The sequence below is a fragment of the Phascolarctos cinereus genome, unplaced genomic scaffold, assembly GCF_003287225.1.
Source record: "Phascolarctos cinereus isolate Bilbo 61053 unplaced genomic scaffold, phaCin_HiC Scaffold_7;HRSCAF=346, whole genome shotgun sequence".
Lineage (NCBI taxonomy): Eukaryota > Metazoa > Chordata > Mammalia > Diprotodontia > Phascolarctidae > Phascolarctos > Phascolarctos cinereus.
Window position 1 is genome coordinate 18,670,063 of NW_027556180.1, and position 26,454 is coordinate 18,696,516.

Genomic DNA, 26,454 nt, shown 5'->3' on the forward strand with positions numbered 1-26,454 from the left:
TGTTTACTCCTCCCTACAAGATTTATTTCACTGTACTCTAAATCCTCTCCACATGCCAGTATAGCTCCATGTAAGTACTAGACTAAATTTTTCTGTACTGTACGCATATGCAATACTTACACTGACTGATCCATAAAACACCCCAAACAAAATGTCCTAAGACTTGGAGGGTTTTTTCCTTTTTTATGAATTAGGGAGTTAAAAGGAAACATTCCAGAAACCAGCAGTTTTCCAAGCTCCCTTCTATAAGTCTGGAAGCTTTTAGTATTCCCTCTGTAAAAATATTGCTTGTCAAAATATTTCAGTACCTTGTCTAGGTCTGTGTCTTCACATCTTCTAATCCTTTCTGAATTTTAAACTTTTCCACTAATTCTTATAAAACTACTTCTTTTCTACATACATGGGGAGAAACACTTGCCTACAATTATTTTTTTAAATAAATCACACTTTCCATGTTTTTATTTTAGTCATCTTGAAGACATGCTAGTCGGCATCTGAAACATATTGTAAAGATTTAAAATTCGGGGTGTGTATCCATATATCAACAGGAGTTATGAATTATGTATACCCAGAGCTGATATAAATTAGATTTTAAAGAACAGGAATCACTGGATTCAAGCTGGTCATATTAAGACATACCATGTGAAATGCAAGAACTACTTGGAATAAATTATCCAGACACTTACACTTCCATTAGATCGACACATTTATTATTTCTCCGGCAGTGGTGTTACACAGCATACCCTGATTGACTGGTTTCTCTGCTCACTAAGAAGCCATTAAAGGTCTAATTGTCTAGAATTAATCGCACCTCATTTGCTAGAACTAAAATATCTTGAAGATTTCTTTTTTTAAACTGCCCAGTGCAGTACTGGGGGAAAGATTCTGAGGGGCCTTTGTTTGTTTGTTTGTTTGCTTGTTTCTTCCCTTGTACGTTTTTACCAAATCAAGAACACTTTAGTGATGGTTTCCTCTATGAACACCTCTTAAAATTAACAGTTAATTAGAAAGCGGTGACAGTCAAAACAATTTAGACCTGTTTGTTTATGCACGGCCAAGGCCTGCAGACACTTACATTTTCTCAAACACATTAACCCGATCTTCCAAACTTTCTGAGCTGCCATTTAGCGTGCAAGCGCTGAAGGTTACATAAACTAAACAACCCTCATATCTTCCTGCAAATGTTTGCAATTTGTGATGTAAACTGATTTGTGAGACAACAGGACCCCATGCTTCTCGAAGCCAAAAAGGCATTTTTTCAAAAATCAAGATAGCCCTGAAATTCAAGAATTGCATTATTCCAAGATAAGCATTGCCATCTGAGGAGCTGAAATTATAAGCAGGGGAAAATAAGGAAGGGGAGAAAAAAAAAAAAACCTCTCCAATTAGATGCTTATCATTTCAGCTTCCAGCAATGGGTTTGCGATCTTCCTGGGCCTATAGCATCAAGGCTGTTAACATTAATGATGTCTAGAATAATCCCATTTAACTCAGTGTCCCTCCAATCCTGAATTCTGGGGCACTGGAAATCTTTGTAAAACCTCTTCGTGGTTTGGATTTCATTTTTTTGAAGTAAAGGTTTCAGGAGAGTTCCTTTATCAATTTAATATTATTCCTGAGTTTTGACAAAGAAAATATCTTCGTGCTTCCTGTCTGATTTGAATTTAAAGCGAAATTGTTCTGGGCTCCTTTTCAGGGATCCTTTGTGGCCTCTGGGGGTTGGGACCCTCCCTAACACCGTCAGGTAGCCTGTGCCTGCTCTCCCGAGAGCTCCATCGGCAGCTAAGTCTTAACCCGAAACTCTGGTCAGGTCTGGAAGTCGGGACTCAGTAAAGGAGAACTGGGAGCAGAGGGTGGGGGAGGGGTCGGTAATGTACCTCAAGGGCTCAGGTTGGGGTGAGGAGGGAGACCGGGCGCAGCAAATGTTTAACGCCACCGAGAGCCTGGTCACTTTTCTTCATCAGCCGCTACCAAACAGTTAGCAACGATTCAAGTCTTGGGCACTGAGAACCCCAGGAGCTGCAAAAGTCCAGTTCCCCGAGGGTCCTTTCCTAGCTTTGACTTTTCCCTACCCCAGGAGGAGGCAGATAACCTACCCTTGCGAGAGGAGGGGGCAACCCCGCTCAGGGGAAACGCAGAAGTTAGACGGTGTCTGGTCCCTAACGCTTTTGTATCTTGGAAGGAAAGGGCAAAGAAAGTAAGCCTGGGAGATCTTGCTGGGCTTTCTTTGCCGGCAGATCTCCCAATCTGAGCCCAACGGACTTGGGTCACATCTTCTGTTTTCTCGCCGGTGCCTTGCTGCTTTCCAGGGGCCAAGTGCGGGGAGGGGGCTAGGGGGGTATGGGGTGTGAGGAGGCTGATTGCTGCCCCTGTCTCTCTCCTGACTTTGCCCTCGCCACCCCCAAGCCTCCTCACTGAGTGAACACTCAAGGAGCCAACATGGGCCCAGACTCCAGAGTGAAAATTAACCATCCCCATTTCCACCCCTCAAGTCAGCCAGATCAATGGCACCCTTTTGCCTGCAAATCTTCTAGGCCTGTCTGCCTCCACCAAACCCCTAGTGCCGCTGAGTTCACTTTGCACCCAGGTGCTAGAAGAGATTGGGAGTGCAGGGGCTGCGAGAAGGGCGGTGGAACGGATCGTCGGATAGCTACATTTCCCTAGTTCCTAAACTTGTACTTTTTACTAAACTTGCTGAAGACTTCCCCAAGTTGGGAACTGAATTCGGTAGAGTTGAAAACCCAAACCAGATTTTAAGACGCTTCAAAGCATTTCCCCAGCAGCGATTCCGTTTACGAGACTCTAAATTACGGGGTTCGCCCTGATCATAGGATCAGAAATTTAGAGCTGGAGGGACCCTCAAAGTTCATCCAGTCCAACCCTCTCATTTTACAGGTGAGGAAACTGAGGCCCAGAAGGGTTAAGTGACTTGCCCAAAGTCACTCTGGTAGTAATTAGAATCTGACTCGGAAATTGTAGTTTTGGTTTGATTTTGGTTTTTAAAATCACTGTGTTCAATCCCTTCCTGGTTAGTAATGGTGGGAGCTAAAGACTATCTGTAGAGAGGTCCTAATGGGTAACATTTCTTTGTGTCCAGCATTAATTAACTTGCAGTTGAACGGCTCCTAAACCCTTCCTGCACCCTGCCAGTCAAATGTGGTTATTTTGGAACTGAAGGACAAGCAAAGATGGATCATGGAGGCAAACCTAGCACACAGGTGTATGTGATGAGGAGAGAGGGAGGACTTTAAGCTTTAAGTGGCTTCAGTCCTGTTTGATGAATTCTGGTACTCAGGCTGAGGGGCGGAGGAGAGGGGAACCAACAGCAGTGCTTAGCCACAGAAAACTAGGTTCAGCTAGATTTCAGGAAGTAATAAGAGAATGCTGTAAGAGCATTACGGTATGCCACTTCGAGCAATCACGTTTTCCTGCCTTCTCTTCACCTCCTCTCCATCCTAAACTATTTTAGTGGTTTCTAGGAAGATTTTTTCCTCCTCTTTTTAGTTTTTTTTTTTTATGCCCAAGACCACAGTTTTTACCTCTTGAATGAACTTTTTTTTTCTCTTAAATACACAGGTTCTCTCCAACGCCTGAAGTCTGCCTTTGACTACTGCTTTGGAGCTGGGGAAGAAGAGGACAGGAAAATCCTCCACCGAATCTGTAGACATGTGACACAAGTTGTGAACCAATCACACACAGGCAAATTTACAGAGCCAGAGCACATACAGTCCCTCTCTTCGAGTTTTATAGAGGGATGTTCCCGTGGGAAGAAGAATGAACACTCCCAAGAAACCTGCTTACTGAACCCTCTTCTCAGCCCTAGGGGTAAAATAGTGTTCCAGAGTCAATGAGAAACACAGGGAGTTTATCCCCAAAATGTCTGAGACTTTTGATGTCACTTAGCTTTGTTAGGAGAAAAGTCAAATGCTCTCCAAACCAACACAATGCATCATTTTCATATAGATCGAGAGTTCTTAACCTTTTTTTATATCATGGACCCCTTTGGCAGTTTGTTGAAATGTATGGATTACTTCTCAGAATAACATTTCCAAATGCACAAAATGCTTAGGATTACAAAGTAACAAAATTATGTTGAAATAAAAATATAATTTCCCCCCATCCAAGTTCACAGACTCCCTGAAATTTATCCACAGAGCTTGCAGAGTACAGGTCAGAAATCCCTGAGTTAGATTAAAGGGGTAGTGGATAGGCCAGGCATTTCTTCCTTCTAGTTAAACCTTTAACTATCTCCTCAAACAGTCTAGCTGCAACAGAGACTACAGCATCTTTCACAAATCCAATCACCTCTACTTTGCCCCTGCTTATTCAGTAGCTTTGGCCTCTTGGAGTGCCCACCCTATCCAACTCATCCCTCTTACAGAAAAAGAGAGACAGAGACAGAAAGAAACTCAGAGATAGAAAAGAGATAGAGAGTTGGGGAGGGGGGCAATAGACAGAACCAGCTGTTCTAATGCTGTACTTGGAATGAGGGGTTGGGAGTGTCTGGGGTCTTGGGAAAGAATATATGTAGGAATATAAAAGGGGGTGCAGGTCTTAGAATTCATCCCTAATTCAGTGACCAGGTTTACCCTGAAGGAATTTTTTCCCAAAGAAGTTTCCTGGGGGGGAAATCTGGGACATAATTGAAGCATCTTTTCTTATGCCCATTAAGTGGAATCCCTTTAGAGCAGAGATATTTTAGCTTTGATAGCTTCACTAATCTGGCTACCTCCCTTAAGTGGACAACGTTATAAAACTGGAGAACCTGATTTCTAATGCTTCCTCGATTAAAAGGGGGGGGGGAATCCCTGACTTAATTGTTAATGAAAGGTACAGTGCTACCCTTTTACTCTCATCAAACACAGGTTGTTCAACTCCATAGAAGGAAAGGGAGAATGTAGCTTCTGGCCTTGCTCCACACAGGAGCCAGATATATACACGTTCATCAGAAAGAAAGGATATCACAGGTGATTTATAATAGAAACAAGAGCAAAAATGATGAGAACCCGTCAACGCAAACTTTACTGATTTCATTCAATTGATCGCAAAGTGTCTTCAATGGATAACTTGGCACTTATTAAAAAGGCTTAACAAAAGGTGAAAGGAAACATACTGACAACACATGTCCTGAAATAACAGCATCTTCTCGCTTGAAATAAGTTAACACTAGAAAAAATATGGTAAATATAAATAATTTTGTTTTCATGGAGAACAAATAGTTACAAAGAGTTCACTCAGAAGAGCTTTTCTTCTTTCTTGTAATTTAAAAAATAAAAATAAAAAAAAACCCAAAGAGGCTGGATGGGGGAACTGAGATACGAATTACCTAGATGGGGTATCTCCAGCTTAAATATCTCTATGGATTGAAACTAAAACAAAACAAAACAAAACAAAAACAGGCAAGATTACTTGAATAGATACACCTTTGTGAGATAAAATGTAAATGTTGATAGTCAACTATCAAGTCACACGCTATAGCCAAAATAAACTTTGTTCGTGTGTATCAACATATCTTACACGTACCTAGTACCTGGACCTAGTTGGGCTTTGTTTAAGGTAAATTTGGAAGGGGAAGGGAATATTGGAAGGGAAAAAGAAACAATTATCGCTTAGTACCTCAGGGAAGTCAAAAAGAGAGAGTAAAAAATTCACATTCACTTTTTCTTTTGCTCTCGCTTTTCTTCCCCCACATTGTTCTGCCCTCCTACTTCCTCTCGGGACAAACAGTGGACCAATACGGAGGGTGGGGCTATTATTTTCACCCTTCAAATCATTTGCTTTTGTTCTCCAGGATTAAAAAGGGAGAAGAAAAAGCAATTTCCAGCCGCATTTGATTTTTGTTTTTCCTACTAAAGATGAAGATGAAGTGCAAGTGAACCGAGGGGGGTGAAGTAGAGGGAGGGTGGGAAGGGGACACCATCTATGGAATACAAGAAACATGCAAACCGGCATTCTGCTGTCAGGAGTCCGGACAGTTTTACCACGAGAATTTCGCAGAGAAATCGTCATTGTCCATGTCCTTATTATCTGTCTTAATATCATTTCTCCCCATGTTTGTCTTCTTCCTTCTTTCTTCTCGCTCTTCCAGAAGTGGTGGGTTTTAAACTCAAAAGTATCTGATTCAACGTAAAAGGAGGCCCGCCTCTTTTATCAAATGTATTTAAAGTGAACTTCGCAGAAAAAGGTCAGTTTCAAAACCTGTGAACTTCCCAACTGCGTGTCTTTTTTCATCTTAATTCTTTAAATAAGTATTCATCTTCCTTCCTCTTCACCATCTTTGCCGTTAAGAAAACTGAAAAAACTTTAAAGTTGGTACCTCCCCCCAATGACCTGGAGTTTCGTCCATGTCAATTCCCAAACTTTTTATTGTATCAAATACCTTTTTTCCCCCTTGATTCTGTTACTGTTGTCCAGCTTCTGTTGAATGGAGATGAGAAATAAGTATCCTTTCTCTTTTTCTCTCTTGTTTGTAAATATTTTTTAGGATTCTGTGATTAGCAATGGTTTTTGTTTTTGTCTTCAAAGCATCGGTCCTCTGGTGCTGCTTTGCCAAGAGGTAAACTTTCCCTCTTCCCATCTTGTTCCCCTCCCCAGTTCCTCCCTTAAACACGTCCTACAGCGGGAACTTTACAAAAGCAGAAATCAGTCTTGGCCCCTTTCTAAGCCAGAGAGCGGAGGCCGTGCGGCTCTGCCGGGGGTTCTCTAGCCTGGCCCCCAGGGGAGAGAATGGGGTGGGGGAGATGTAAGGCCATTTGGCCCTGGGTGTCCTTGGGACAGGGACTCGGCGCTAGAGGGCAAGGGAAGGAAGAAGAAAAGGGGTGGATGGTACCAGCAGCCCAAAAGGGATTAGAGGACAGAAAGGGTGGGCGGTAGCCGGAGAATCAATGCTGGGATGAGGGTGAGGAGGACCACGTGGTGGCAGCAGCGAAGTCACAGCCCCAGGGCCGCCGCGTGCTTTTTGGCTTTCAGTCTGAGGTCTGCGATGCTGGAGTTCTTGCTGGTGGTCTTGGCCGCCGCGGCGGCCGCCACCACAGAAGCGGCCGAGGCGGACTCGGCGGCCAGAGTGGCCAGCGGGAGGCCAAAGGGCGGCGCGGGGAACATCATATAAGGGGCGTGGGCCGCCAGGTGCGGGTGGAGGTGGTGGTGCGCGTGCGCTGCCACGGCGCTGTCCAGCTGCAGCTGAGCCTGAACCTGAAAGGACAAGGGCGTCACGTTGCAATGACTATCCTAAGGGTGACAACGAGAATAAAATAAAAACAGAGCATTAACACCGCCCGGCCTACGCGCGGCGCCCCTAGTCTGTCCGGCCTGACAAAGGGTGGCTGAGCTGGGTGGAGGGGTGGGAGGTAGTCTGACTGTTTGACTGTCAATATGGCCTGGGTCACACTGGGCCATCGTGAGAATGTATGTGGTGTTGGGGGCGGGGGGAGGGGGGGCGGTGCCCATCTGTCCCACTGGATCCTCCTGTGGCTGTCTCCCACCTGAGTACCGCACCTCATGCCTCAATAACCCAGCTGCACCTATGTGTCCGTGTGTTTCCTCCCTGTGTCTGCCAGTCCACTTCTACTGTTTCTGTCTGGTTGTTCTGTCAAGTGCACTGTCCTGTGCTGGGGCACAGGAGACACTGACAATGCATCTTTCATTCTGCAAACCAATGAAACTGCCTTGGGAAAGTATGGGAAAGATATTTTGCTCACTCCAATCGAATTTTCGTCATCTTGTCCAACCCCATCGATGTACACATAATAACAATAAAAATAACAATTATTATAATTATAACAATCATATGTGATCATGATGATGATAAGAAAAGCAGCATTGTATATTCTATAGAAAGCCAGTCTTGGAGTGGGTAAGATATGGGTTCAAGTGCTGCCTCTGACACATACTTGACTGTGTGATGATCCAGGGCAAATTACTTAATGTCCTGGAGCTACTTTTTAAGACTATAAATTACAGACAAGTTCCCTGTCTGCATAGCTTCAAGAATTTCCCACACCAGTGAAATCACAAGTCATCTTGAGTTAAATACACTTCTTTAACAATAACCCAGGGAGTGAGGAAACAGAGAAGTAAATGTCTCAGAATCTCCAACTTGGAAAGGAACTTGAGAAGCCATTTAACAGAAGCTGGACCTCAGTGGCCATCACCTCCACAGAGCCAGAATGAATGGAAATGATGGCAAGAAGGTTTCTTCAGTCAACAGGGACTTAATCACAGAAAAGACTTCTCCAAGATCTCTCAGTTATAAGTAATAGAGCAAGGATTTGAACTCTAGCGTTACAGGTCTGACAGGCAAGAAACCAAACTTTTTCTAGTATATAATGAACGTTTCTGGGCCTGCAACTGCACCTATGTCTACTTATGGGAGTGAGTATGAAATGTGCTTCTTAGGCTTTCTCTTTGAAGATTCCACACCTACACACCCCCCCATTCCCACATCCCCAATACTGAAAGAAAAAAGTTCTCCCCACCTTCTTTAGAAGCTAAAATGACAGGTTCAAGATGAACAATAAACTTGGCCAAATCATAATAATCTTTACACTAGCAACTAAATCATTTGGGGCTGGTAAAGTAGCCTCACCCAAATATCTAAATGGAACCCAGCACTTGAGGTAAGTTTCACATATGACAACATAGAGATGCCTGATTTCTACAAAGTAGAGGCGGATGAGAACCAGAAAGAAGACTCAAAAGTACAATAGCTAGCAGTGAAGAGGGGGGGGGGTGAGGGATTTTGCAAGATTAAATCATTGCTGCCAGCTGCTTTTTTAGATGTAGTCTTGAAGGTTTCATTATTGATAAAGATAGGGATTGGGAAAGTCCTGGGAAGACTGAGTTGGTTTCCCTTCTGCCAGGAGAGAATGTGGCAAGAACCTTCATCAGAAAAGGGCTTTTGAATTTGCATTAGGAACACTTTCATTTATTTTTTTTAGGATTAGACATATAATATGACTAAAATTGGAGAATAACTTGGAGAATATTAAAGGAATAAGACTACCGGAGTACATAGATACAAACACATGAATGATGCCTTTGAAATCTTTTACACTAACTTCTGCATTGGAAGTGACACACTCTTAATCAAAAGGCTTTGTTTTCTACTCCCCAAGTGCAATCTTTAGCGCATTTTTAAAGAAATAGTTAACTGCTCCTTGTCCTCTGTGGAGCTCCTAGTGAGGACAAAAAGAGGTGCTTGGGCAGATCCCAGACAGTGTATTGCTTTTTTAAAGGGTAGGGCTTTATAATATCATCTTAACATCAATACAACAGGTCTGTGTCAACAGCTGGGGGAATCTCAGGGAGAAGGGTGTGGGGGTTATCCACAACAGTTTAAGTACTTGCCTGCTGAAATGGCATCCTCAGTGCACCGACGTTGACATATGGTGCAACTCTACAAGCTTCAAACTGGCTTGCTGCTCCTATTAGCACGCCTGCAACAATAAAGGAAACATCAGGTTTTTAAATTTAAAAAATACTATTTGTTATATTTGTATGTGTGTGTATACATGGAACGTGCATGTGTGTATGTGTACAATACACATGTGTGTATTTAAATATACATGTTCATATATACATATATGTATGCATCTCTGGTTAACAGTACAGATGAACACCAAAGTGGAATCAATTCCGTTCAAATCATGTGGGGTGGTGAGAGTCACCTTCTTAGCATAGTACTTTAATGTTGTCTCAAAATTGTAATGTATATGTAAGATTCCACAACTGCACCCCCAAGGTCTCTTACAAATATTCTGTAAATACTCAAATGGATATGTGATTTCATCAATCTGGATGTTCCCTCCAAAGGTGCAGATTGCAATCCATAAATTAAGTAAACAGGAGCATCTTGGAGGGCTCTTCTTCTGAAGCTGATATTATGTTTAACAAGGTTTCTTACAGAATTCAATTCAATTCAACAGTTACTAAATATTTACATTGGGAGATAAAATACAACACCAAACAATTCCTGTCCTCATGGTGTTTACAGTCTACTTGAGGGACATATCATATACACAAATAAGCAAATATAAGATATGTACAAAAGGATTCAAGGTAATTTCAGGATGGAGAAAGTTTATGACCTGGGGAAGATATCAGAAAGGGCATCCTATAGGAGGAGGCACTCAAAACATATTTTAAGAAACGTACCTTTATGTAGCTGATTTTCTTGTTTTCTACATTTAGCTCTTCGGTTTTGAAACCAAACCTGAAAGTGTGAAGTGGAAAGAAATAGAAGTTACAGCTCAAAATAAAAAAAAATATATATCAAAGGACATTGGAGTCATGTGTAAGGATACTAGGGGACTCTACATTTCTTTAAAGTCTCCATTTAACAGTTTCATTTTTCCAAAGTTAAAAACCCAAAAGGAACTCCTCCAAATAGAAAGATATATTTCATGGACATTTGGAAGATAAATTGTTTCTTGATAAATTACTGAGGGCTCTGGTTTCATCTTTCCACATTACAGAGTCCCCAAAGACCTAAATCACTCCCTGATACCTGATACTAACTTGTGATAATGGGTTTAGATGTTTGAGCAGTAAAACCTGGGAAGAGTGTGCTCATTAATAGACTGTAATATTAATTAGCTTTATCTTCAAGAAAAACTAACACCAAAGCATTTAATGACTTACTTTGGGGTGGGGGAAGGGTGCAATTAGTGTCATAAAAGCTTCACTACAAAGAAATCGAGAATTTCCCTGCTTTTCTGTGTACTAAATGTAACACAGAATCAGAATAATTGTCTTGTCATTTTGATAATCTAATTTGCTTCTATAGAAAAAAAAAGATTGCAAGTTACTGGGAAGCTGTAAACCAAAAGCTATCTTTAAAACTTAGAAAACAAAACAAAACAAAACAAAAAACCCAATGATGGTGAGGTGAGGGGCCACGATAAAGTTTACTTCCTGGGAGGGAAGGAAGAAGGCATCTCAGATTTCAGTGTGGGAGAGGAAGGCTGTATTGAGCAGCTCCTAGAATATTGTGTCTTCCTTATAAATAACCCAATTTAAAGAAGCAAATTTAATTTCAATACAAACAAAAAATTCAAATAAATCTTTTAAAGTTCCAGTCTGGCTTCACATCTCTGCCTCCAAGAATAGCCTTAAGCAGATTCATTTGCAAATCAATACAAATAACACACAAAATACGATTGCCTAACTTTTCCTGGTCTGGTTTCAGTGGAAAGTGTTTCATCCATGTAAGTCTTAAAAATCATTCTACAATTTAGCATGATGAGAATGAAGATTCTGTCTCTAGTTGTGTTTTTAGAGGACCCGGCAAATCTCCCTCCCCTAGTACCTTCTAGTACCTCCCCCTCCCACACGCACCAAAGCATATGAGTTTTGAATAGAATTTTATTATTTTTTTCATTATATTATTATTATTATTTTAGACAGCTTCTGAGCCTTAGGAAGAGCCCTCAGTGGGCAAGAGAAAAGCATTGAAGATCTGAGAGGGGAAGGGTCTTATGAGGAGGCTGTGATGACAAAGGCTGCTTACTATTACTTTTTTGGTCCAACGTGACTGTTCTGTTTATGTCCTTATCCTATTACAAGATGCAGGGAAACCCCATAAGAATTGTGTGCATAGTCTGGTGCAGATGGTGGTCTCTGCGCACAAAGATTGAGGAGAGTATCTGTTACAGCGATACTTCGTAACAGCTGCAGATGTTTGGGGCCTAAAACTACTCCATGTGTTCAAACAAATAATGACCATAATTTTCTCCCATTTTATTATTTGAACGGAAATACAATCTGATACACTTAAATTTATTTTCGTTGGGAAAGCTGGAAGGTTCCCCAAAAGGAAAAACAAAACAAAAACGGGAAAAAACCGAAAAACAGAAGATGAGCTAACTCTTGCTTCTGCTATTCCAATCACCCTCGAGATGGAAAGAAGACAATCAGGTCTGATTCTTGGCACAACTGGGTATGGCTTTATTGCGGATATCCCAGGCTTTGGAAAGGGAAACAGCATTAGGAGATGAGACGTTTTAAAAACTTGCTCACCTCAGGCACAAGCAGGACGCGAAAAACTAGCTATCTGGGGCCAGGGAACAAAGACCGCGAGACTCGAATGCATTTTTGCTATGCTCACAGTTAGAAATCAACTGTTAACCGCGGACTGTAAATTTCTGCACTTAACAGTTACTAATTTAGTTTATAGTCTTTACATCTATAAACTTAATTGGCATATCCGCTTGGCAAACCCAGACCCTAGAGCAGATTCTAGACAAAACCCAGCTCACAAGAGCGAAATAGCTGCTGTAGCGCAGGTCATCAACGATTAAACGGTTGTTTATTTTTTAAAATGCTTATAAAAGAGGGTTCACTAGGAGTTAAACTGCATGAAGCTGGGTGTGAAACCCTCAGAGCAAATCCTGAACAGCTTTATTTTTGTTGTGAAGATGCGTTTTTGAAAATTAATATTAAAACTCAGCAGAATTATAATCTACCGGGGGTGGAGGGAGAGATTTTCTCATAAAGATTTTCTCCCGACTCAAGCAAAGAAAGGACCGCGCACCCTTCGTCTGTGTGTGTATAGACTCACAGAAATACATACCGCACAAGCTACCTCTTTAGTCCTACAACCCCCAGCCCCCCCAGCAATCGATCCAATTCCCCCCTCCCGGCCCAATTTCTGTCCGCTGGAGCGCGCGCGCACACTCACGCACACGCGCTCGCTCACACAGACACACACAGACACACTCGCGTGCGCGCGTGCACCCACTCACCGCTTGGCTTTGCCCAGCGCAGCCAGCCCAGTCGGTTCCCCGCGGCCCAAATACCTGCACTCGGGCCTCGGATAGCCCCAGCCTCTGGCTCAGCTCTTCCCGCATGAAGGCGTCCGGGTAGTGAGTCTCATCGAAGAGTCTCTCCAGCTCGTTCAGCTGCTCCAAGGTGAAATTGGTCCGACTGCGCCTCTGCTTGATTTTGGTTTGTCCTTCGTCCTCCATCACTTTTGCATCCTCCTTGCGATCCTTCAGCTCGGGGGAGACTGGAAGGGGGGGGGAGGTAGGACAAATACAGATGCGGACACACGCGCGCACACACACGCGCACACACACACACAGAGAGGGCGACAACAAAAACAAGGTTTGCCCAATTGCCAAGGTTGGGCCACCTGCTTCCTATTACTGTCTACAAATAGTGCCACCGTTCGAGTCGTGCAAAGGGGAAAATAAGCATGACAATCTTCCCAGAAATGCCCAAAGGTCAGGCTGGCCTCGGAGGCCAGCTAGATGAGGAGGGCTAGGTGATTCCTGAAATATATCAGTAACATGGTCTGTGGCATTTCTCAGATCTCTGCCACACACAACCATTCCAAGTCCCGTGGCAAGGGCTCTCAGGGCAAGGGCTGGCGCCCCACGTTCTCTGACAGGGAGTCTTTCTCATTCATTCTCTCTCTCTCTCTCTCTCTCTCTCTCTCTCTCTCTCTCTCTCTCTCTCTCTCTCTCTCTCTCTCTCTCTCCCTCTCCCTCTCCCTCTCTCCTCTCTTCTTTCTCCTCTCCTTTCCCTCTTCTCTATCTTCCTTACTCTGTCTCCCACCAAGATCAGGAGATAGATGGGTATTGCTGAGCGGAATTAGGCCATTGATTAATGCCTACGCCTGCGAACCGTTGCGCTGGCCCTCTCAGATCAGATCCTTTGGGCTCTCGACTCTGGAGTTATTTGCTCGGGTTTGACCTGTGGAAAAAACAATCCTCTTTGGCCACCCCCTCAGTCCCTGACTTCTGTAAACTTGCTGATCTTATCTGCTAACAATTCTAGCGGTGAGTGAGGCGTTTTATGGAGGAGGGAGGATGAGATGGAGAGAAGGAGGGAGTGAGAGGCTGACACGTCAAAATGTAGGCAGCAGCTTTCCTGGGTGCTGGGAGGACAGCAGCAATTCAGGCAGCGTGGGCCAGCATCACCTATCCTCAGGGCCCAGGCCCACCCGGGAGCTCTCTGATCACTCCTGCTTTCTCTGCCCAGCATCCTCGCTCCGGACCCTGTAGCAAGGGCTTGCCCACGCCATGTTTGCTTTCCTGGTGGCGGTACCACATCCCAGGCTACTGCCAGATTTGGAGAAGGGAAAAACAAAGCTCTTGGCAGGTTGGGGGAAAAGCAAAGTGTTATTTGTACTTCACCCCTCCTTTCCTTAAGAAACAAAAACAAAAACCTCACCATGCACCAATGTTTTGTGTAAATATATATATGTATGTATGTATGTATACATACATATCAACAGGTTTAAGTGGTATATTTACAATCCTGTATTTCTATTGGTTGTTCTCTGCCTTTTCGTAAATTCAACAGCTTCGTTGTTTAATAAAACATGCATTTTCCCCCCTGCCTTGAATTGACACACGCCAGCTGATACGTCCCATTTCTTTCTTTCTTTTTCTTTTCAAACTGACACTTTGGGTTATGGAATCACCCGAGCGATTGTCCTCTCTAGCTTCAGCGGGTGAAGGAGCTACAGCCCCCCCCCCCAGAGGTCAGAAAGCTGGATCCCTTTCTACAGGAACTCCCAGCTCTCTATTCCAGCGCTAGTCAATTACATTTGTGCGGTAGAAGTCCGAGTCCGGATCGAGCATGGCCCGCCCTCTCCTAGTTCTTCACAACCCAGAATCACTCTCTACATTTGTTAATAAAATCTGCTGTTGAAGATGCTCCCTCCACAGAGTTCCGACAGGCAAGAGAAAGGATTATTTGGCCTGAGCTCTGACATAAGCGATCCTGAAGGCTGGATCTAGGTTTTAAAATCAACTCAAATAGGCAAATACACCTCAAGTGCAGAGGGTCCTTTGAACATACAAACACAAGCCTCGCCGTTTGAATTCGGGTTCCCATAATTACTATTACTTCTCCAAATTATCCTCCAAAAGTGGAGACAGAAATTGAATGAATCCGGACAACCAGGCTAAGAAAAGCAAATCCGTCGCAGCACTAACACTGTTCTCCTAATTACTAATTGAATAGACATCTAGTACTTATCGGTAGTCTGACAGGCGTCTGCCCTTTCTGAAAGAGAGAAAATTTGTATCAAACATCCTGGACCAATTTTTACAAGGCACAGTCATAAATTGTTTCAATAAAATATTAGTGGGGAAATATATGCACCCTAATTCGCCAAAGAGGCACAAATGTTTTACCCATTTCGTGCCACCCAGACTACCATGGCTACATTCAAACTTTTGACTGCAGGGAGAGAGAGAGAGAGAAAAAAAAAGATTTTCCAAATTGTAAATCGATTAATATATTTAATTTAATATATGTGTCAGGCCAGGCTCCCTGCTTAGTGGTCTCTAAACAGGAACAGATCATGTTATAAACAAGGTAATTGTTTGCTTAAATAGCTGATTCCATGCTTGCCACATATTTTCCTAATTGGAAAAATATGGCTGCACACCAGCTAATGTATACGTGAGGTCGCGGATTAATTTTTTGTTATTGAAAGCCTTTGAGTTTGGGGATGTTCTGCCAGGGACACAAAACCATGGTTCGTTTGATTTTTTTTTTCCTGGACTAACCCTCTCCTGGGGGCCAAAGATCAATTTTTTCAAGACCAGAGTCATTACGGAGTATGAACCAGGAAAGTAATTTTAAGCAAAACACAATCGCCAAAGAACGCAAAAGCCCATTGGCCTATTCGAAAATGTATAGCCTTGCGAAATCCAGTTGGGCCGTGTTTCTATAAACGCTGGCTGTAAAAGATACTACTGAATTCTTTACTCAGTGGATAAATAGACGTTAGGGCAATTAAGAAAGCAGCAGCAGTCCCTAGACTGCTATACTAGTTCGTGGAGAGAAGAATGGAATGGGAGAAGAAGAAAAAGCGGAGAGGGAGAAAATAAAATCTTTCTATAATAGGAAAGTGCATGAGCTTAAAAAAGGAAGCCTTCCTCTCAGACCACGTCCAAAGAGGATCAGCTTCAAGCGGGTAAGAAGCGATCGACCGAAAGTCTGCTGGCAGCCTAAAAAGGATGCCTTCTGCACTTAGAACTTTTTCTCCCTCTGTATGAGCTTCTGCCCACACTAAGCACAAGATACTTTAGCTAGTAAAACGCACTTTAGTGGAATAAATATAACAACAATGTCTGAAGCGCAAAATGCACACACACATATAAACACACACACACACACAATCAAACGACACTCTTCCTCTCATCTCACCCCCCCAGCTGACTTTTAAAACTGGGTGGCCGCATTTCCTGGGCTTTCCACCCCAACTCCCAACCCCCAGTCTTCCCGGATACTTGGGTCCTTTCCCCGCCAGAGTTGAGGGGGATGGGGGAGGGGGAAAGCGCGGTGTTTCGGGTCTGGCCGTTACCCTCTGTGAGTTTGGGACTGCCCGAGTCTCTGGTTCTCTCAGCGGCGCCCATGTCCAGTTCCCGAACGGGAGACCGCCCTCCTCCTCCTCCTCCTCCACCTCCTCCTCCTCCACCTCCTCCTCCACCTCCTCCTCCTCCTCCTCCTCCTCCACCACCTCCTCCTACTCCGCCGCCGCCGCCTCCTCCTGCAGCTCTCACTGCGGGGCTGCAGCCGTCCTCCCGGCTCGATTCGCTGCCACCTCCCGGCTCCTTGCTGCTCCGAACGGGTCCGCTCTCCAGGACCTCTCTGTATGTGATCACCTCCTTCTTCTCCTTCACTTTCTGATCAAAAGACTTGGAGACAAACGCTGTAAGTTCTTCCATGGTCTGGCACGGTTGCTGCACTCTCTCTCTCTCCTTCCTCCGATCGCCTTCCTCTTTCTCTTTTTTCTTCTTCTTCTTTTTACTGTTCCAAACCCCCCAATAATAACACATCAATGGGGACGGGGGGGTTGGAGGGGAAAGAAGGGGGGAGGAGGTGGTTGTGGCAGTAGTGGTGGTGGTGGTGGAGGAGGAGGAGGAGGAGAAGGAGGAGGAGGAGGAAGGGGAGAAGAGGAGGGTTGAGGGCAGGCTGGAGTCAAATGGAAGCTGATGTTTCCCAACTGGAGAGATCTTGTTAAATGTTAAGATCTTTGACAATTCTTCCTGCTAAGAGTTCGGATCTGATGGTGAAGTCGCACTATTTATACTTTGCAAAGCCGGCCCCTTGTTCTGAGCAAATTATCTCCTCTTGCAATTCTGAATAAAGTCCCTTCTCCTGTATCAAGCGAGGCACTCACTACCAAGGAGAGAGGGAAAGCGAGAAAGAGAGAGAGAGAAAGAGAGAGAGAGAGAGAGAGAGAGAGAGAGAGAGAGAGAGAGAGAGAGAGAGAGAGAGAGAGAGAGAGAGAGAGAGAGAGAGAAGGGGAGGAGGAGGAGGAGGGAGGGAGTAAGGGATAGGAGGAGGAGGGAAAAGGGAGGGGGAAATGAGGGAGTGGGGGTGTGGAGAGAAAAAAAAGATCACTGGTCCTCCAGGTTTTCAGATCATTGTGGCCGGGGTTGCTATCGGCCATTAATCCAGGATTGACAAGAATCCCTAATTAATTTAATTAGGCGTGGATCTTGCGCTAGTATCCCGACTTAGTTAAACACAGGGGAGACAGGCAGGATCTGCAGGGGAGGGGCCAAAGTGGAACTGACAGTGGTGCTTGGGGAGAGAGAGCTAGAGCAGCTAGCTCTACCTCAGCGTGTCTTCCTTACCCGGCTTGCAGAGAGCGTGAGCTGCTGCCAAGCTTCGCAGGTGACCCGGCAGCTACCCAAGGAAAGGAAGAAGACAAGAGGCGGAATGGGCTAGCCTAGACGCCGCTGCTGTTTTGGGCGGGTCAACTGCCACCAATCCTGGTTTTGTTTGTTTGTTTTGCAAGACCTTTACTAATGCATTGAGTTGTATTTGGGAAAAGCTGATTTGCCCAATTTCTTGAACAAATGCTTACTGACGAGGGCATTTGAGCCCAGGTGCAGTGTCCTTTTCCCCATTCCACTCTCCTCCTGGCCTCTGTGCAGAGGAATTCTTCCAAATGTTGTCACGTCTCGGTTTGCTTTAGGGACTTTGGCTAAAGAAAAACGGTTTTTCTTTTTTCTTTTTTTCCTGGTATACGAAATATACCTGATACATTTAAAAACTTATTTCCCAACTCTTGGGCCTCAGTTTCTTAATCTGCAAAATGAAGGAGTCGGAGAAGATGATCTCTGACGTTCCTTTCAGCTTTGACATTGTAGTATTCTCCACACACCATCTCTCCATTGAAATAACAAAAACAACAGCACTCAAACCCTATTTTTAAAAAAAGTGCACTTTTTCATCTTATTTAGCATTTTGGTTACATTTTATTTGTGTTTCCAGTTTTGAACAACCAAGAGACTGACTCTGTCTCTGTCTCTGTCTCTCTGTCTGTCTGTCTGTCTGTCTCTCTCTCTCTCTCTCTCTCTCTCTCTCTCTCTCTCTCTCTCTCTCTCTCTCTCTCTCTCTGTTGTTTAAATCTTTACCAAGAGTTTAGTGTCTCACTTTGATTTATCCCACAGTTTACAGAAATTGGGGAAAAACATTTTACAGGAAGAATAAGTTAGGAAATTGTTTTCTTTGGGGTAGGGGGAAGTGTGCAAGTTCTTTACACTACACCTCTAATGTTTACATAAACGGTTCACCCAAAAGGAGCACAGTATTCTACCCATTTATATACTGAATATGTGTGTACACATATAAGTAAATACAGGCACACAAGGACACCTCTCTAGAAATGTATCTTTATATGGGTGTATAGTCACACACACACATATATGTACTTCCAAGCACATCTGGTTTGTAAATTTTCAAGGAGACTGTACATATATAATGGTCCCTGAGTTTCATTATTAAAAATAACTGTTCCTGATGCCAATTCAAATCGGCTGGTTCAATGTGAAGCCTCCTACAAGACAGGACAGAGACATCAAAGCACTGAACCACCACGTCGCCTGAAAATTCAGCTAGATAAGAACTAGAAAAGTTCCTCCAAGAGCAACGACACAAATGTGCCAAAAAGAAAAGCAATTCGGAAGAGGAACCACGGTCGTTTCTAGATACATTCCTCACATCAAAATCCTACTCGGGTGACCTGAGGTAAGAGGGAGTCGCTGCTTGTTTTTGATACTACTTTCTGCCTTCCTTTTGCAGATTAAATATATCATATTTCTGAACAGGATATTAGAACCTCCAAGGGTTTGATTACATCCCACTCTGGGGATAGTTTTAACAGATTCCACAAATGACATAACTTCTATAATCTGATCTCTAGCAAAAACAACTTTCCATTTTCGAAATGTATTTTATCATTGTTTTTAGATTAGAAGTGGGTCTGCTCTTCCTAGCTTTCCATGGATATAACTTTTCTTAATAAATTATATGAAACATTTGTTTATGTTAAAATTTAATAAACAACCCCATTGCACACCAAAATTTACTGAGGTTTGTATTATAAGTGGGGTTTAAAAATTAGGTCGCAAACTGCCAGGTGAACGTTTTTATTCCTAATGTATTTCAGCACTTAGAGAACAACGGACTTATAACTCTGGCGTCTTTTATTCAATTTTAAGATACCTTATGAGAAAGATCAAGAATGCAGCCAATTAAATAAATGTGAAGCTCTGAACTATCCAAATGTGGCCGCCATTTAAATAGTCAAGACGCCCCAGCAGTATCCGTTGTCACTGGCAGGGCTAGTAAGACTTGGGTGGGACAAGACAACAGTCAGCTAATCTAGCTTCTTCATGCTCTTTTTTATTTTTATTAAGTAAATGATGGAACAAACAAAAGGCTCGGTTATTCACAAGAGGATGCAAAACAAATAACTTTGTCCTTCACTCTGCTAAATTAAAGCCTGTAAGATGCTGGAGTGTGGCGGCTGTTGGTACTAATAGGAAGTATCCCGGATCCGCAGTGTCTGCACCACAGAGTCCCTTGAGCTACAGCTTATTTGAACAACTTAAAATTTTAGATTGCTCTGCAAACACTTAACTTTGCATAATTCTAATAATGCTGCTTCCTTGAAGTTCCAATACATACTCTCTTTCCCCCACCCCTCTCACCCCACCCCTCGCCGCCTGGGAAGGTAAGGTGGTGCAGGACTTTCCCAAAGTGAGTTTTAAAGTGTTTTTTTTTTTAAATTAAAGCACAAGTTTGCAGATTTACAGCATTTCAAAGGTTCCCTTCTACTCCAGGAAGTACTTTAAATAAGTGTCAAACAAGTCGTTTAATAACAAATGCCACTTATGGGGGGGGAGGCGAGAAGGGGAGGAGGGGGCAGAAGTGGAACATTCACTTTGCTGGACTCGTTGGCTAAGAAAACCGGATACTGCCTCAAATGTCCGAGAGTAACTGTAGCTCAGGTATGGGACAATTCGTTAGTAGCCAAACCGCCCAGATCTAACCTTCGAGATCCTTTCGCTCTAGAATCTGAAAGCTTCACTTTCCGCAGAACCATTAAAAAAAAAAAAGGAGGGGGGGAATAAAATGAACTTCCAAGCAAGACTCGGGGTGATGATGAAGGTAGGGGTGGGAAAGAACCAGTGCAATATCATGTTCAGAAAATGCCCAGTCTGCTTTAATTGTTTTTGGCGTAAAAGTGGTGGTGGTGGGGGAATCCACACACATATAAAATCTCCAAGCATCTTTCTAGCTCTGGGAATCCTCCCATCGGCACCCTCGTCCACCCCCCATCATCCCAGAGGACCCCCGCCCCCAAATCGAGAAAGCTTGGACACCTGCTTGTTCGGGAGAGAGGTCTCAGAGGCCCCTCTGCAAACACCCTCACGTAATCAAGCAGCGGGGCGCCGACCAGGGCGGGTCATGGGGTGGGGGGAGCTTCTCCCCGCTGCCCCCAAATCCTGGGGGTGCGGTTTCCGAGAGACGACCCCGACACCATTCCCCCAAGGCCTGTTCATTTTGGATAGGGACCTGGACCCCAGCCACAGCAGACCTTTATTAAGAAAGACCCAGCCCACCCGCGAGCCGCACCCAGCAAGCTCAGCGGTCTAACTTCGGGCTCTCCCGGAGCCGGGAGGGGCGGGGGAACAGGAGGAGGGCCCGGCGGGTCGATCCGCGCCATCGGCACTCCGCCTCGCCGCCCGCCCGCCTGCATCGATGTGCTCGGCATCTCGGCTGCCTCCGCCTGGCGACGGCCCCGGAAGGCGCTGAGCTTGAACTGAGGTGGGCTCGAGGCCGCGACGACGGCGGCGTAGGAGGAGGCGCGTCCACGCTGCGGCTCCGGCTCCGGCTCCGGCTCCAAGGGGCCGCACTCTCGGCCCAGGTGGCGGCCCTGGGCCCCAGAGCCAGGTGAGCCCCGTGTCCGGGCCCGGCCAGCAGAGGAGGCCTGAGGGCAGCTGGGCGCCGAGGCCTGGCGGGCCGCGCAGAGGAGGAGGGGAGGGGGGAGGGAAGGGGGGGGAAGAGGGGCGTTGAGAGGATCCCCCGCTCCTTCTTCTGCCCTCCGGCCACCCCGGGGTAGTGTGGATACACCGGGCGTCCGGGAGAAGGGGGAGGAAGCGGGGCGCTCTGCGCACGCGCGCCGCCGGTCCGTGGCCCGGGGAGGGGGCGGGGCGGGGGCGGAGGGGACCCTGACAGGGCCCTCGTGTGTGACCGTGCGAGGCTGTATGTGTATGAGTGTGAGTTTGTATTGAGAGTGTACATGCCCTGTGTTTGAGGGTATATATATATATATATATATATATATATATACGCGGATGTGTATGTACGAGTGTACGTATATGTTATAGGTATATGAGCATGTGCAGGAGTGTGTGAGGGTGTTTGTGTGTGTGAGCAGGTGTGTGCACGAGTATGTGTGTATGAGTATGTGTTTGAGGGTATATATGCACGAGGATGTGTATGTATGAGTGTACATATGTTATATATATGAGCATATGCAGGAGTATTTGGGGGTATGTGTGTGTATGTGTCTGGTAGTGTATGTGTATGAGGTATGTTTGTAGGAGAAGATGTGTGCACCAGTATGTGTGGATAAGTGCGTATATGTATGTTTGTGTGCATGTATGTGTGTTTGTGCGTATGTATGAAGGGATGTATTTCTGAGGGTATATTTGTGTATGTACAAATATGTGTGTGTATGAGCAGGAATGTGCATGTACTTGATGGTGATATATAAGTGTATATGATTGAGAGTGTATTTGTGTAAGTTTATGTATGAATGTATATTTGTGTGTATATGTGAGAGTATTTGCATTATTATGCATTAAGAGTGGGGGTTGTGCATGTTTGTATAAGTATGTGTGTACGCATATGTGAGTATATGTGTGAGTGGACATGAATGATTATGTTAGGTGTATTATGAACGTATGTGTGCCTATAGGAAAGAAACAAGCATGTATGAAGTACATACTATGTGCGAGGCACTATTCTAAGCACTTCACAGATTTTTTCATCTTATGTAGGTAGGGGCTATTATCATCCTCATTTTATAGGTAAGGAAACTGAGGCATTCAGATATTAAGTGACTTGCCCAGGGTCACACAGCTGTTAAGTATCTCAGGTAGGATTTTAATTTAGGTCTTCCTGATGCTAAGCCCAATGGGCCCACTGAGCCCCCTAGCTGCCATGAAAGTATGTGGATTTATGAGTGTACATATGTACATATGTGTGAGTATGTATGTTTAAATGTGTGTCTGGGTGTATGTGTTTTGAGTGTGTGTGTATATGTATTCATGAAAGAGGTATATGTATGAGACTGAATATATTTGAGTGTATTTGGTATAGGTATATAGAACAGTGTGTGAGAATATTTGAGTGTGAATAGAGGTATGCAGGCACACTTCTGTACACATGTACATACACATGTGCATGCACACATACTTATAGATGAGTGTGCGCATATATATGTGAGCATGTGAGTGTGTAGATGTGTGAGTATATGTTTGAGAGTATTGTATGTATAAGGATATATATCTATGACTGTGTGTATGTATAATGTATAGATATAGTATGTAGAGATAGTCACTCCAACAGGTCTCTGCTACTTACTTCTCTCCACCCCCTACCTTTCTTTAGTACATATCCCAGGTATTGTTCTCAGCAGCTGGATGAGGGAGAGGGAGGCAATTCCAGGGCTATGATCACTGACCCTGATGCCCCTTTTGCTGTTTCCCAGATCCATCTGTCTCCTCCATTTGCCTTCCAGATTTCCAGTCCAAATCCACTGATTCCCATGGGAGGTGGTAGATCATAAGAGCATCAGTGTAGATTGGATTTCTTAACCTGGATTTCTCCAAGGATCCGTGGATAGATTTGAGGGGGACAGTGAACTTGGGTGGGAACAAAAATGGTTTCTTTGTTTTCACTAACCGCTAATTGAAAATTTAGCATTTCCTTTAATTGTAAATTATGGGTAGCTGGGTGGCACAATGGATAGAGCACTGGGCCTGGAGTTAGGAAGACCTAAGTTCAAATATGGCCCCAGACACTTATTAGCTGTGTGACCCTGGGCAAGTCACCTATTCCTATTTCCCTCAGTTTCCTCGTCTGTAAAATGAGTTGGAGAAGGAAATAGCAAACAACTCCAGTATCTTTGCCAAGAAAACCCCAAATAGGATCATGAAGAGTTGTACATGACTGAAACAACTGAACAACAACAATTAGTTATAAATTTAAAAAAATAATAATTCTGAGAAGGGGTCCATAGGCTTTGCTCAACTTTCAAAAGGGTCCATGACTACAAATGGGTAGGATTCTCTGATTTAGAGAGAGTATGGATAAAGCCGTTAGTGTGTTCCAGCTACCATACTACCATACATACCATTTGGAACTTGAAGGAATTTAGCAATCTTATCCAATTCATCCAAATCCTTCAGAAGAGGAAACAGGTGTCAAGAAGTGAAATGATTTGCCCATGGTCACACAGCTAGTAAGTTTCAGAGGCAGAATTTAAACTCAGATCTTCCTGTTTGCAAGTTTGGGCCTTCATCTACCCCAGCTTGTCAACAGCCACCTTGCACTCAGAACTCGACACAGTACTTCCTGTGTAGTTTGACCAGAGCTGAAAATAGCAGGACAGCCACTTTGGTTGTTCTGGACACAGAGCCTCTCTTAATGCCAGCAAAGTTGGCATTCCCTCCTTGATTTTCTAAGACTATAAATGTAGAGCTGGACTGGGCATCAGACGGAGGCTGTGAGTAGTGAAGTGCCTTGCCCCTAGTCACACTGCTAGCAAGTATCAGAGGCAGGAGTTGACCTTGTCCCCTCCAAATCCAGCAGTCTGTCCATTGTGCCATGCCCTTCTTGGAGGGTTCTGCCATGAGACACTTGAATAGGCAGGCGTTCTTGACTTCTGCAGTTGCTGTGGTCATTGGCCTTGAGCAGGGGACACAAGAAAGTTTTCTTTGCAAGGTTCATTGAACTTTGAATTGAAAAGTGCATCATACATGTCTACTTTTTATTATCAGAGTGTAAGCTCCATGTGAGTAGGGATTATTTCATTCTTTGTAGGGCTGCTGGTGCCTAGCACAGGGCCTGGCTTACTGAAGGAGCTTCATAAACACTTGCTGATTGATTGATAGTATCTTATTTCAGTGTTAGAATCATTAGTGATGATACGTTCCTGTAGCTTAACAGTTAGACATACACAAGTCTAGAGTTCAGGTATTAAAAAAAAGTTATTTAATGAGCAAAAAATTGCTTTCTCCTGTCATTGAAAAAAAAAAAAGGCAAAACCCTTGTGTTGCATAGTTGAGTGAAACAAATCCTCTCATTGGCACTGTTGAAAAATATGCATGTCTTGTTTTGACCATGAGCATATCTCTTCTCTGTCAGGTGAGTAGCAGGTTTCATCATGGCTGATCTGGAATCCTGGTTGAGCATTGTGTTGATTAGTGTTCTGAAATCTTTTGGAGTTGTTTGTGTTTACTGTGTTCTGGTCATTGTATAAATGGTTCTCCCAAATCTGCTCACTTCACTCTGTATCAGTTCATACATGTTTTCCCAGGATTCCTTGAAATCATCACTTTCGCCGTTTCTTAGGTTACAGCCATTCTTCTTTGGTCACAAGTTTTGAAGGCTTCAACTGTTTGACTAGTGGTGGTATTGTATAGATGAGTGAGGAGACTCTGAGGAGGGCCTTTCTAACCACGGATTTAATGAATAATAGAAGCTGACCAGTAGGTGACTCTGTGGTCATGTCTGACTCTTTGTGATCTCATGGACCAAACACGACAGACCCTCCTATCCTCTACTATCTCTTGAATCTGCCCAAGTTCATCTTTGTTGTATCCATGATACTGTCTATCCATCTCATCATCCTCTGCTTTCCCCGTTTCTTTTTGCCTTCAATCTTTCCCAGCACTAGGGTCTTTTCCAGTGAGTCCCATCTTCTCATTATGTGGCCAAGTATTTAAGCTTTAGCTTCAGTATTTATTTGACCTTCCAGTGAATAACTTGAATTAATTTCCTTAAGTATCGACTGATTTGACCTTCTTGCTGTCTAAAGGACTCTCAAAAGTTTTCTCCAGTACCACAGTTTTTTAGTTTATAAACAGCTTTATGTACGTTGGAGTCTTGTGAGGTTAGTAGTATCATATACAGGAGCCTGTGACTCAGACATGAAGTGACTGAATCAGAGTCACATCTAATCTTACAAGAAGTGCCTTATATTAATTAGTGATAGGACAGGATCGTTATGTTACACAAAGATTGAAAAATTATATTCGAGTATCTGTATTATGTGAAAAACCATTCTGGAACAGTTTTATACTGTTTTGTTTATGGGAATATCTGGCTTCAGTTTAGTAACTACTAAGTTGAAAACCCTGTGACTCATGCAACAAACTCAACAGATATTTAAGTGCTTGCTGTGTGCAGGGCCTAGTGCTGGGTTCTGGAGATATGACCATAGGTGTGACACTAGTCCTACTTCTGCCAGCAAATAGGGAGAAGACAAGTACACAAGTAAGTGTAATGGAGGAGCTACTGAGATAAGTGAAAAGGAGAGAGCCAGGCCAAGCATTAGGAGAAATGTAAAGAGGAAATGATTGCTTTTGCCCAGGAACAGTCGGGGTTATATTGTATCATGAAGAGAAGGTGGTACCTAAATTAGGTCTTCATGCTTCAGGGAGACTACCAGGCATGGGGATGGGCGTCAGTAGGGAAAGTACGATAAGGAAAGGGGCTTGGAGAAGAGTCCAATTTAGCTGAAAGACAGAATATGTGAAGGAGGGTAGTTTGGAGCTGGGATAGTGGAGGACCTGAAATGCCAGTCAGGACTTTTTATGATATTTGCTAGGCAGTGGACCCCATTAGTCATGGAGGGGCAAAGACACAGATGGGTCATCATCTGGGAAGACCTACAAAGGGCAGAATCATGGAATTCCTCTTCCTGGAGGCCTTTCAAACAGACCTCAGTGACCACTAGTATATATTGTAGAAGGATTCTTTTTCAGGTATGGGTCAGATCTGAGCCCTCTGATTTAGAGATGAAAAGCTGAAGGTAGTCGTAGTGGGAGATAGAAATGACAGGATATAGTAACTGATTGGACATGTACAGGTGAGTTTGTCAAAGAGCCTGAGATAACAGAAAAA

At 43.9% G+C, this 26,454-nt stretch overlaps 2 protein-coding genes across 3 annotated transcripts in view; one reads left to right on the top strand and one right to left on the bottom strand.

Moving 5' to 3' along the window:
• Positions 1-4,996: 4,996 nt before the first annotated feature.
• Positions 4,997-17,259, bottom strand: SHOX2 (SHOX homeobox 2). The gene is made up of 5 exons (XM_020988879.2): positions 16,322-17,259; positions 12,795-13,003; positions 10,153-10,210; positions 9,346-9,434; positions 4,997-7,191 (listed from the first exon to the last, which is right to left on the bottom strand). The coding sequence occupies exons 1-5, from the start codon at positions 16,794-16,796 to the stop codon at positions 6,931-6,933; spliced, it is 1,092 nt and encodes a 363-aa protein (XP_020844538.1). The 5' UTR covers positions 16,797-17,259; the 3' UTR covers positions 4,997-6,930.
• Positions 17,260-21,125: 3,866 nt separating this feature from the next.
• The window catches only part of RSRC1 (arginine and serine rich coiled-coil 1), a 418,914-nt gene continuing 413,585 nt past the window's right edge, over positions 21,126-26,454 (top strand). For both annotated transcript variants that reach the window (XM_020989056.2, XM_078147674.1), the window contains exon 1: positions 21,126-21,210. The gene's annotated coding sequence lies outside the window, so the exon portion shown is untranslated. The remainder of the gene's footprint in view (positions 21,211-26,454) is intronic.